Source organism: Calypte anna, chromosome 8, assembly GCF_003957555.1.
Source record: "Calypte anna isolate BGI_N300 chromosome 8, bCalAnn1_v1.p, whole genome shotgun sequence".
Lineage (NCBI taxonomy): Eukaryota > Metazoa > Chordata > Aves > Apodiformes > Trochilidae > Calypte > Calypte anna.
Window position 1 is genome coordinate 7,999,244 of NC_044254.1, and position 12,801 is coordinate 8,012,044.

Sequence of the window (12,801 nt, forward strand, 5' to 3'; positions counted from 1 at the left end):
TGTCCAGAAGAGAGCCACTAAAATGATCAGAGGAGACCTGCCCTATGAATCCAGGCTGAGGAAGTTGGGGTTGTTCAGCCTGGAGAAGAGGAGGCTCTGAGGTGACCTTATAGCAACCTTCCAATATCTGAAGGGGGACTTCAAGGAAGCTGGGGTAGGGCTTTTTACACAGGTGTGTAGAGGACAAGGGGAAATGGTTTAAAACTGGAAGAGGGGAGAGCTAGGTTAGACATTAGGAAAAAATTCCTTCCTGTGAGGGTGGTGAGATGCTGGCACAGGTTTCTCAGGGAAGCTGTGGCTGCCCCCTCCTTGGAAATGTCAAGGTGAGGTTGGGTGGGGACTTGAGCAACCTGGTCTGGTGGGAGGTGTCCCTGCCCATGGAGGGGGGGGGGTTGGACTGGATGATCTTTGAAGTCATCCCCAGCCATTCTGTGGCTCTATGATGATAACAAAAAGTCCTGAAGGAAGCTGAGAAGAAAGGACTGAGAACCAAAAGGCTCCTGTGGCCTTATATCATCCCTCTTTGCTCAGCACAGTCTCCATCAGATTGAGGAAATGTCATTTCTAGGACTCCATAGTGGAAGCTCTGAACCACTGTATGTCACAAAATGTATGAAAAGCTGGTTACATTCAAACTTAAGACAAGCTCAGTATTTTTAAAGGAATAAACCCTGCTATTTTGCAATTATTATTTTTTTAAAATCAGTAGATTCATACTCCAATATTTTCTCACTGATGACAGTGATTTAAAAAAGGAGGAGGATGTAATCAAAGTAATGATTCACAGTTTTGCATTTTTTAAAGGCAAATACTAGCTACTAATTACTAGAAAATTGTTTTAGTATTCTCACACTTCGACATTATTTTTCATATTCTTTGGTTGGTGTTTTGTTGTTGGTGGTGGTGTTTATTTGTTTGTTTGGTTTGGTTGGTTGTTTTGTTTTGTTTTCTTTTACCAGATAAGCCCTGTGGACATCCTGGAGACATTGAGTTTGGTGTCTTTGAGCTTACCAGGGGAAGTCAATTTGTATTCGGTGCCAGAGTTGAGTACAGATGTAATGATGGGTAATATTTCATTTAACTCAATATATGGGAGTTAACTTTAAGTATAATTGTTAAAATAAGATTTGTAGTCTATAATGCATCTGGAACTTACTAATATTTAATGTTTGGCTATTGTTTCATTTGAATTTTTGCAATTATAGTAATACCAAAGATAACTCTTTTTGATGTCTTATGCTATTGGAGTAACTGAACTAATGCACCTGAGGCTGTCGTCTACAGTGTCTAAAATACCAAAGGCTGTATCTAACTTGAAATTATGACGACCTGAGTAGAAAAAAAAATCAGAGGTCTGTCTATTAAGCTACCGTATGATTTCACCAGCCAGCCAGTTCAGATGGAAATGCAGCCTTGTGTGCTGAAATCAGTGCTCTCAGTAGGCAGCCACGATGCGATTATGTTAGCAGAGTCATTAGGTCATACAACAGTCTCCTATTCAGAACCACAAGTGATAATTTCTGCTTAAAACCTTTTCTACATTGTGAAGTAAAAATTATTGTAAAAATGTTTGAAGGAAGATGTTGCTGGTACACTCACTAACATGTCTTGACTGAATGCCTGGAGGAAATTCTCTCCTCTTGTTCAGCTTCTCCAATGAAAACTGAAGCAAGGCAAATATATAATATTATGCTAGTTAAGTATGCCTAGAATTGGAATGATTTTTTTCTTGAAATACAAATCAGATATAATCACAGTGCAGTGGTTTAGCTGTGCTTTTGCAGTCTGCAGTCTTTGTATTGCTGGAATCAGTGAGTCCATAAAAAGGGTTCCAAAATCCACATTTTCCATATTCCCTTAAATTCAGACAGTTTTTCACTGCCTGACAACTATACGTCCTCTGACTTCATTTCAGACAAAGCAGAAACCATGACAGTGTGCCCATGTTGTCCTCAAACCTAAACTAATACTGGCTTATCAAAGCATGAGATACATATGGTTTGAATTAAGTCCTATTTTGATGCTGTCACGTGGCTTTCAGTCATACTTGAGCTTAGGCAACAGGAGTTCTACTCAGCTCCCTGCTGATTGTGTAAATTACCCCCAGGTTATTTGTTATGTAGCAAAACCTCACTGTCTGCAGCAAAGAAGCCATCTTACTGATTACTTCCTACTTGCAGATTTTTTTCATATTTTTTGCTGTATGTGATTAAAGGAACTAAAAAAGGGAAGAGGATGGCAAAAAACCTACTGTTTTGTCACTGTGCTAGAAGTTATGAAATTTGATTCCTTTGCTTAAAAAAACATCAGCACTGCTGTTGCTATCACATAATGAGACTGTATTTTAGTCCTGTTTACTTTTTTCTTTGGTAAGATACCAGATGCTCAGCCAAAGAAATTACCGTGAGTGTCAGGCAAATGGATGGAGCAATGACATCCCTCACTGTGAAGGTAAAAGTAGTTTGACATTTAATTCCTTATCAAACTTTTTTTTTTTTTTTTTTTTTTTTTTTTTTTCTGATATTGTCTGGAACTAGTTAGTGATCTCGGTACTAGTAATAATAATTCCTATATGTTTACATTCAAATTATGCATCAGTGAAAGTCTTACAATATCTGCTCAGCCATTTTATTCCAATAAAAACTCAAACCTCCACTAAAAAGCATGTACAAATGAGTCTTGTCACCCCCAGACTGGCTTAAGTCTCTGCCTCACCTAAAGGCCCTGGCCAAGTAGATGTCTACAGAACATGGTTAAAAAAGACAAGCTGGGATGAGGCATTTTGGATGTAAATGAAAACATGTGTGTTTTTAGCTAGTTTCCTCATTCACCCTTATGTATATCCTAGCCATTCAGATTTTGTTATCAGTCTTCTCCCTAGTAGCATACTTCAATAAATAAGAATGAGAGCAAGAGAGACCCAGAGCTCTGGGTCTCATTCAGTCAATAGAATGAATGGCTCCAAGGATACTTCCCTGATTTTGGAAAAAATTTCAAATATTTCTGAAACATGTTTGATTATGAAAATAAGCTCCCTTTCTTTCCAAAGATAATTTTTAACTGGTGTATTTTAATGTGTGCAGCAGTGAAATTTCCCTTTCAGTAAGCATCTAATATCAAGGTAGGGTCACTAAGTAAAGAATGAAAAATTAAAGTAGATTTCTTTCTCTCATCTCTGTTTGGACATTTGCTTGGTCTCAGATATTTCACAATTAGATTACTGGATTTTGAGAGTTCTCAGTTTTAGGCATACAGGGGTCTATCTGCAAAGTAAAAAGCAATGGTTTCCAGCATTTTTTTGTTTGTTTTTTGCATGCCACCAAGCTACTGCAATATTAAAGTCCTCATAAGATTTTTCTTTCAATGTTGAGGAGTTTTTATTAGGCTGAAATATGATTGCATATGGAATAAAGTATTTGTATGATGTCTCAGCTTGAGGAACATAGAAGATAGAATGTGAATTCATAGGAAAGGCTTGCAGAAAGCTTATATGATGGAGAACATCATATCACATAAATGTTTTAGAGAGATTTGGGAGCTATGATATGCAAAACACCTGCCACTTTCATACCTGTTCAGTGATAGCTATGTCAGCATCTAAGAATGAGCTTTGATAGTAATTTCCCCCCTAATAAGAAATGTAAGATGACATAAGTTAATTCTTCCTTTTTCTGCAGTTACAAAGTTAGGAGGTACAGGAGGTCTAAATTCAGGGCTCACATTGTTTTTGTTTACTTTAGTAATATAATTGTTCCAATATCCTCAACTAAGATTTTTGGTTAGTAACTGAACTGCTGTAGTTAGTCTGTAACACAACACTTTTCCAGATATTTGCCCATAGCAAATCCAACCTGGCATATCTCTAAAGTAAATTAATCTATTTTGACAAAGTATAATGAGCCTGTGTGTCAGTCAAAGCTCATCCAACCACCATAGAATTCATAGGATCATAGGGCAAGACTGGGTGAGACCTCATGAAGTCCTCTAGTTCAGAGGATGCTCTGTCTTCAGCCTTCAAGGGCAGAGGAGAGGATGATGAGAGATGGTCTATAAGTTTTCTCCAATGCTATCCTGTCTTTTGGCTTAGGGTTTTGTGTTATATCTGCTCCAAATGGTATCTGAAGAGATAAAGAGTGTATATTTTTGGATGTGTAAGGAGTTACAGTAAGTTTTTTGGTTTTTAACTTTTTGTGTGTCAGTTTATTTTACACCATAGACCTCAAAATGTCTGTGTTTTTTCCTTTCCTTTCATTTTGTTTTCTTTTCCAGTGACAAAGTGCTTACCTGTACAAGCACCAGAAAATGGAAGAATAATTACGACTGGTGCATTTGAGCTAGGCCGGGAATATTCCTTTGGCCAGGTTGTAAAGTTTGAGTGTAATGCAAAATACAGACTGGTTGGATCTAAAGAAATAATTTGCTCTTCAGAGGGACAATGGAGCCATGATGTGCCCCAGTGCAAAGGTAAAAAGGACACTATTATCTGTAAACAAGAGACTTTATTCTCACAAACTTCTAGCAACTGTTTACCATATGGGAAAAGCTTTCACTTTATTCCACAGCAATTAAGCATTGTTTGTAAACAAGCTCCATTGCATATATTCAGAAGAAGTAGGATAAGAAAGAGAAATCAGAGAATATTGGATGCTAATATAGACATAATGGACCATCTGTTCCACATTTTCATGACAAGATGTGTGTTTTGCAAGGCTGCAGTCAATTTCTTTGAAACTAACTTTGGTATGTCTACACAGGATGCAATTACCTCAGTGTTGCTATATCCAAAGTAATTTCAAACCATTTTGAATTTCTGTGAACCAGTTTTTTTTAAAGTATGATTTTAATTATCTAAAGTTCTTAGGGTATATAAAATATATAGAAATAACGATGGGCTTTTCTTTTTTTAAGATTAATGTGTTTTGGCAAGTTAGGAGGTTATTTCATGTTCAGTTTTTATAGAACTCCAGAATCACAGCATTAGTGAGGTTGGAAGGGACCTTTGAAGGTCTCTCAAGGCAGTGAGCCTATTAGGTTAAGTTACTTCAGAAAATGCCCCATTAGCATTTTAACATCTCCAAGCATGGAGTTTCCACATCCTCTCTAGGTAGCCATTTCAGTGTATGACCACTCTCAAGTAAAAATGGTTTTCTTCTGTTTCAATGGTCTTTTCTGTATTTCAGTTTCTGCCCATGGCTTGTTCCCTTGGCACTGGATGCCAATGAAAGGGCCTGGTCCCATCATTTTAACTTCTGGCACCCCACCATAGTCAAGAATTTATACATATACACACTAATAAGACCCTCCCTCCCCTCCGTGCCTTCTTTCCACTGGACACTCTAAACCTCTTCTTATCTGACAGTTTTTTCAGTTCCTTAATTATCTTCATGGTACTTCACTGGACCTGCTCCAGTATGACAATCTTTCCTGTACTGGGGAGCTTAGACCTGGACAGAGCACTCCAGATTTGATCTGACCATTGCTGAGCAGAGGGGAAGGATCACCTCTTATGACCTGCTGGCAACACTCTTCCCAATGGCACCCAGGACACTGTTGTCTTTTTTTGCTGCAAAGGCATGTGGCCAGCCCCTGTTCAACCTGTCCATCAGGACTGCCAAGTTTTTTTCTTCAAAACTACTTTTCAGAGTCAACCCCATCCTGCCCTGCCTAGAGGTTGTACAGTGGAGAGGGTTATACCTCCCATTTTGCAAACAGAGGTTGTTACAGGATTTGTCAGTATCTAGGAATGAATTCCAGGAAATACACAGTAACAATCACTGATAAATATTCAGTCCATCAAGTTTCTTCAAATATTTATATGTATCTGATTATTAAGTGTATGTTTAGAAGAGCAGAGTATATATGTCAAGATGTCAGATACATGTGCAGTTTGTTCACAACTTCAGCACTGCATTTTGCTGCTTTGAAATCCCCATTTATTGTAATTGGACCTGCATAAAGTGGGGTTAACACATGTGCTTGTATCATTTGCAGAATGTAGTGACTTTATTAAACAATGACAGTTCCACTGAACTATATTTCATCCTATATACAAAGTGAATTTAGCAAATGAATCCAAGAGAACTCTAGTGTCTTCTCTGGGGCCTAGGCAACAAAGCCTTGAATATTTTCTTGTTTTGTGGATGCAGGTTTTTGAAACTGGGAAATCTCAGTGGTTTTATTGGGTTTGGCAAGGAGGTGGGGATGCTGAGGTTCTTCTACAGATAGTGAAGCATTCTTTTGTCAGTTTTCCAGATCCATTCTTTTTTCCTTTTGATGCCATGATCTAAGTAATTCTTTACTGGCTAAGAGAGAGCTTTGGATTTGCTGGAAGCTACAAGGAAATGGAATTATTTGATGGAACATCCTGAATTTCAGTTAGCCTAGTTGTTTATTTTATAAGGCCCCCCCCTTATGTACTGATTCTGAGATCCATTGAAATCCAAAGCAAAGCCCTGAAATCTGTCTCATGAACCAGTTTACTACTGATGCTGTGATACACCACACTTTCTATCTTGTACCCACAATCAGATCACTGAAGAGTTCTCAAATAGATTTCAAATGGTTTATAAATGCAAATTCTTTTGTTAAGTAAAACAAACAAACAAACAAACCAACCCTTATGTTTTATTCCAATAGGCATTTATTCTCAGTGAATAAAAATAAACAAAAATCTATGGATTTTGTTTTTCTCAATTTCAGAGATTACATGTGAGGTACCAGAAATTCTGCATGGATATGTACGTTCTCCAAAGAAGTCTTACAAGGAATCTGATCAGCTACTGTTTGGCTGTGATGAAGGATACAGATATGGAGAAAGAGCAGATGTGCAATGTACTGAATTGGGATGGAGTCCAATCCCCTACTGCACTGGTTAGCCTTGCACATTGATTGTGATTGGAAGTCATTTCAGATATTATTAATGACAAGAGTTGGTTGGTTCAATATCCCATAAAAATCTTAAAGAATTAAGTGTTGAAGGGGCTAAACAAATGCATAAAAGTTTTCCGTGGAGAGCAGTAGCAAAAATAGTGCAGTCTTTTTTACCTGAGTGTACTTAAAGAGGTGTATAAAGGAATAAATGCTCTGGTATAGTGCATAAATGAGGTTGATGTTGAAATACTTCATGCAGCATTCCTTTTTGATATGATTCTGAATTGGTGGGAGGAAGACTACAGAAAGATTTCCTGTGTTAGAAAAAAAAATCTTAATTTGCACAAATAGAAAGGGTGTAGATGACATTCTGCTTTCTCCACATTTGGGGGAAACGTTTTCTCTAAGGAATGGAAAAATAAAGCATAAAAAAGAATATTTAAGCAAGCATGAGAAAAAAAGTATTAATACCAGAGAAATTTGAACTACAGAAGGAATGCAATTTTTAATGCCATGAAAAAATGAAGTTTTGAAACCAGCTTGGAGAAGTGGTATGTTTTTTGAAGTCCTATTGTGTTGACTTCAACTCTCAATACCTTATTTAAGTGTATTTAATATGAACGTAAGTGGTACAAGTTAGTGGCTGCCTTTCTAGAGTTCTTATGAAATACTGAAATAGTAAAATGCCATGTCCATTTCCAAAGCAGATTGAGCAAATATCCAGTTTCAGAACTGAAATAGTCCAGTTTCAGAAGGATAAGTAGGCCATTGAAGTCCATAAGAGTCTAAGTTGAAAATTACAATGGAATTTTAGTGTTGGATTGTACATAAAGCTGAAAAGAACAGTACCTTCCACACAGCTATTATGTCAAGAACTGTTTACAACATAGATTTGAAGTTCACTAACCCTAAAAACACATGAAGTGATGTATAAACAGAGACAAAAGGAGCATGGTATGCATTAATCCTGCATTGTAGGATGTTATGTAAAGCCTCCTTCCTCAGACTTCTTCTAGAATAACTCCTTTAGCAATAGAAAGTGGTTATTCTCAATACACACTCAGTTCTTGACCTTTCTGCTTCAAGATTAATAATGGTACTAATCAATATGAATTGCTTAGAGTTTAGTGACAGACTGCTTATGAGAATTGCCAAAAAAACATTCTTCCAGGCACTGTTCTACTGGGCTCTGATACTTGGGGTGTATTCATGTAGTGGGTTTGGTTGCTATTAGACACACCACTGAACCCAGATTGAATCAGTGGTACCTGCATACAGCTGATTCACCCATCTTCACTCCACAGCAGGACCAACCTTAAGGTCAACTGCTCCTAGCCCTGAGTGGGTTGGTTGTAGCCAAATCCAGTTTGACCACCTCTAGTTCTTGCTCCAGCCATAGTCTGTGCACTATAGATTTAGTCTCATTAGCATGACATCAGTAACAGCTGTCAGTCTCAAAATGTAACCTGCTTGTTGACCTAAGAAACATATCTTAAACTTTTTATGCAGTTATTTTCTATATACTAAAAAAATAAGAACTTATGCAATAAATATGAACGTATTCTTTAAATTAGCATCCATACTTTCTCTTTTTATTTAGAAATTGTATGCTCTCCTCCAAGAATTCGCAATGGGGACTTCAGACCTCAAAATGACAACTACAGAGTAGATGATATAATCACAGTACAGTGTAGTCCTGGATACCATTTTAAAACATTGACTGGAGAAAACACAGCTAAATGCACCAAGGCTGGCTGGGTGCCTGATCCAGACTGTGTTGGTAAGTAGCTCTTAAAAACCCTACATAACATGATAAGTGAGAGTTGCTTATTCATTGTGTTTCTCTGCTATGTAAAACTTAACTTGATGGTTTAGAAAAATCCTCCCTAAAACCAGTGATATAATCTATGTTTACATTTTGTTTATAGACACAGATATTATCTATTAATGTATTTGTGAAAGTATGTGTTTAAAAGTGCTGTAGTCAGCTCTCTGTCACAAAGGTTTGTGGTCCACATGAGGAATAACATACTAATCAAGAGAAGAGGACAGAAGGTGTGTAAGTATTCAAACCAAACCAAAACATAGGTAATAGCTGGAAGGTATCTTTCATCATAGTGATTACAGCTTTAGATTTTTACTTGCTGTTGTATGTTGATGTATTATGAACATCACAGGGTTCTTTCTACTTGTTATAACCTGTCAAATAACAAAGAAAGATATTCAGATATTCTTGATTGTTTATGAGTTCTTTCTTGCCTTAAACTTCCCATAACTATGATTACAGCTTTGCCTAGTAGGCACAGAATTAGCAGATTAAGAAGTAAATCAGCAATTCATGTCATAATCTAACAATCTTTGATCTTTGGTCACTGAAAATTAAAGAAATATTTAGAAAACAGGATGTGAGAAAAATAGTAAAAAAATTAGTCTTGTAAATGAACCTTTGGATGATTTCTGCTATTCCCAAAAAGTGCACTGTTGGTATCTGGAATAATTTTTCCCCTATGTATGTGTGTTTCTAAAATCAAGGTATCATTTTGAGACCACTTAATTGATTACTGAATGGTCTGTTCAGTGAGTGGTGTTCTCTGCCCCAGTATGTAGGCTCTGAGTCAAAGCACTTCAGGAGGAACCTGCTTGCTGTGGCCAAGCAGAACAGCCTTGCTAAACTGGAAGGAAAGCTTCTGGAAATCTCTTCTATCTATTCTTGACTTGACCCTGAAAAGGGGGAAACTAATAGAATAAAACTTCTGAGGAACTGAGAAATCAAAAGCCAAACACTAAGTTTTAAAATAAAAATTAGAAGGTCTAGGAAGGTCTTTTGGTTCAGAATGCCAAAAGTTACAAACGAAAATGATGACAGGAGTCATGACAATTTTGAGTCCACAGTTCAGTATATATATATATATATATATGTATATATATATGTATATACCTGAGCTGAGCTGTCTTTCTGGGCAGCTATCACAGTCACTATATTAAATTTAGCCAAGATACTCTATTTAGACAGTGTAATCTCACTGTAGAATAAATTCTTATATTTATTTGGCCATATGAATCAGCCTTTTGAGTCTACTGAGTATATTGTCTGGATTTCTGTTGGTTGCAATGGTAATGGAAGGAACCAGCATAAGTACAGGTAATGCAGAGACACAGGCAGAGTGCAATTGTTCTGCACTCCTTAGGGTATTCCCAGGTGTGCAGTCCTGATTCTGTCCTTTTCAGAAAACACTCAGATGGTGAATCTGAATCTGAATTAATTGAGGCATCAGCTTTTTGTCATGCATGTGTTGATCCTGTTGCTGTTAAATTCTGTTTCTAGAGAAACCATGTGACTACCCAACTATAGAGAATGGCAAGTTAACTAGATCACTGGAGTACTACAGATACTATTATTTCCCAATGAGGATTGGGCAGCATGCTGATTACTACTGCAATGATGGTTATTCAACCCCTAGTGAAGATTATTATGTTCAAATAACCTGCTCTGAAAGGGGCTGGTCTCCAGAGCCAAAATGCCTCAGTAAGTACATTCCAATTATGTGCTCAATTCTGTTACAATTATCAAAGATCTGTCCAGGAGAAATTGTACCAATAGAGCACAAGATGGAAGAAAGAGCAGTTTGTTTAAATAAAACTGTTTTAATTCACCCTGTCTGCAGACCTCTAAGTGTCAGCTGGCAAGTGACTCTCTGAACTGAGTAAGGTTGAAATGATGCTTTTGGATTTCAGAAATTCTTTGCTCCTGAAACTATCAATGAGATTAAGAAATACATGGGAAATGTGTCTCTTCTCTGGCTTCTGGATCACTTGCAAGCGTCTTGCAGAATTTGCACAATTTACAGATTGGCCACAACAAACCCCAGCAGTGCCACAAGCTTTGGGGAGGAGTGGCTGGAGAGCTGCCCATCAGAGAAGGACCTGGGGGTGCTGAGTGACAGACACCTGAACATGAGCCAGCAGTGTGCCCAGGTGGCCAAGAAGGCCAATGGCATCCTGGCCAGTATCAGGAGCAGTGTGACCAGCAGGACCTGGGAGGTGATCTTACCCTTGTGCTCAGCTTTGGTGAGGCTGCAGCTCAAGTCCTGTGTGCAGTTTTGGGCAGTGCAGTATAGGAAGGACATGGAGGTGCTGGGGAGGGTGCCGAGGAGGGCAAGGAGGCTGATTAGGGGTCTGGAGAACAGGTCTTGGGAGGAGAGGCTGAGGGAGCTGGGGCTGTTCAGTCTGGAGAAGAGGAGGCTGAGTGATGTGACCTTATCACTCTCTACAGATACCTGAAAGGAGGCTGTAGTGAGAGGGGTGTTGGTGTCTTCTCCCCAGTGACCAGTGCTAGGACAAGAGGAAATGGCTTCAAGTTACACCAGGGGCAGTTCAGATTGGTTATGAGGAAAAATTTCTTCACCAAAAAGAGTGGTAAAGCATTGGAACAGGTTTCCCAGGGAGGTGGTGGAGCTGCCATCCCTGGGTGTATTCAAAAAACAGGCAGATGTGGTGCTTTGGGAGATGATTTAGTGGTTAAGGTGGTTTAGGACTGACAGTTGGACTTGATGATCCTGAAGGTCCTTTTCAACCATGATGATTCTATGATTCTATGATACGCTTTCATCTGCACACACAGCTGCACATGCAGAGTTTCTACTCTATGTAAATAAATTCTTTCTTCCATGGCTTGGGCACTTTGTCTAGAAGTTCATCTCTGAGATCCATTTCCTGGTCCTGTTGGATAACATTTGGAGCTGAGTAGGTGATAGACTTTCAACAAGCTGAAAGTGAGCTTGGCATCAGCAAGAGACCCAGATTTACTGATTTAATGAATGAACTATACAAAATAGATTTAAAGCAGTCATCTAAGGCCTGCTCTCCTGACACACATCCTCAGTCATGCTAAAGTTCCTACCTACTGGTAGGGCTTGGAAGTAGATTATAAAAAGTAGATGTTTCCCTGTTGCCCTCAGGAGTTGTGCACCATGCAGGAAGTGAGTGGAGTGCTGCATGGAGAAAAGGACAAGGTGCTCATGTAAAACAGCTATGACATTCCTTTGGACAGCTTCCTTTTGTCCGGGTTTTTGGGGGTACAGGATGCTGTAAAGCTGGCATGCCTAGCTGTTGCTTAAATAACTAGAGCTCATCTGAGAGGCTGATACATTTGCACAGTGATGATAAAATGTCCCGGAGGCAAATGCTGAAAATCAGTCAGTTCAGACATCATCATTTTAGACACATAGCAGACCAAAGCAGAACTGGTGTACATGGTGCCAGATGCACTGAAGTTAAGCAGCCTTGCTTATGAGCACTGGGTAAGTGATACTGTTTACTAGACCTCTTCTTAATGCTTTGTGTACTGTTCATGTGATTCATTAAACAGTGAAACAAAATATGCTTTCACTTAGGTTCAAAAACAATTATATTTTTGGGGTAGAAGGCTACAGGAAAGTTCTAGGGGTCTAGGACTGTCTTCCTAAGAATTAATTGCCTCAGTTCTTGCTGTACAAATTGCTCTGGTTAAACATACTTACCTTCCTTCTCTAGAGAAATGCGATGTGAGACCTGTGGAAAATGGTTATTTCTCACGTGTCCAGAAGTATTTTTACAAGGAAGGTGAAAGGGCTAGGTATGTCTGCAATATTGACTATGATACTGAACATGAAGGTGGGGAAGTCACATGCACAAAGGATGACTGGTCACCTACTCCAAGATGTATCCGTAAAAGTGAGTGTGCTTTTATTTTGTTGCAGAGTCTAGCTAGAAACAGTAAATCCATCATAACATCACCTACATTAATCCATCACCACAGCTTAGTAACTCATCAGTCTAGGTGCTCTACAACTGGAACACAATGCTCTGGAATGGGAGTCACAGTCCCTCTGTCTTCAGTAGTGAAATCTCATTATAATGCAACTGTGCACTAATATAATGAATGGCAATCTT

General features: G+C 38.5%; 1 protein-coding gene across 1 annotated transcript in view; it reads left to right on the plus strand.

Moving 5' to 3' along the window:
• CFH (complement factor H) overlaps positions 1–12,801 on the plus strand; it is a 34,740-nt gene that overhangs the window by 5,737 nt on the left and 16,202 nt on the right. Inside the window, exons 3-9 of the mRNA XM_008503291.2 lie at positions 960–1,065; positions 2,375–2,451; positions 4,270–4,464; positions 6,700–6,870; positions 8,471–8,650; positions 10,196–10,396; positions 12,403–12,582. Coding sequence (XP_008501513.1) covers positions 960–1,065; positions 2,375–2,451; positions 4,270–4,464; positions 6,700–6,870; positions 8,471–8,650; positions 10,196–10,396; positions 12,403–12,582 — 1,110 coding nt within the window. The remainder of the gene's footprint in view (positions 1–959; positions 1,066–2,374; positions 2,452–4,269; positions 4,465–6,699; positions 6,871–8,470; positions 8,651–10,195; positions 10,397–12,402; positions 12,583–12,801) is intronic.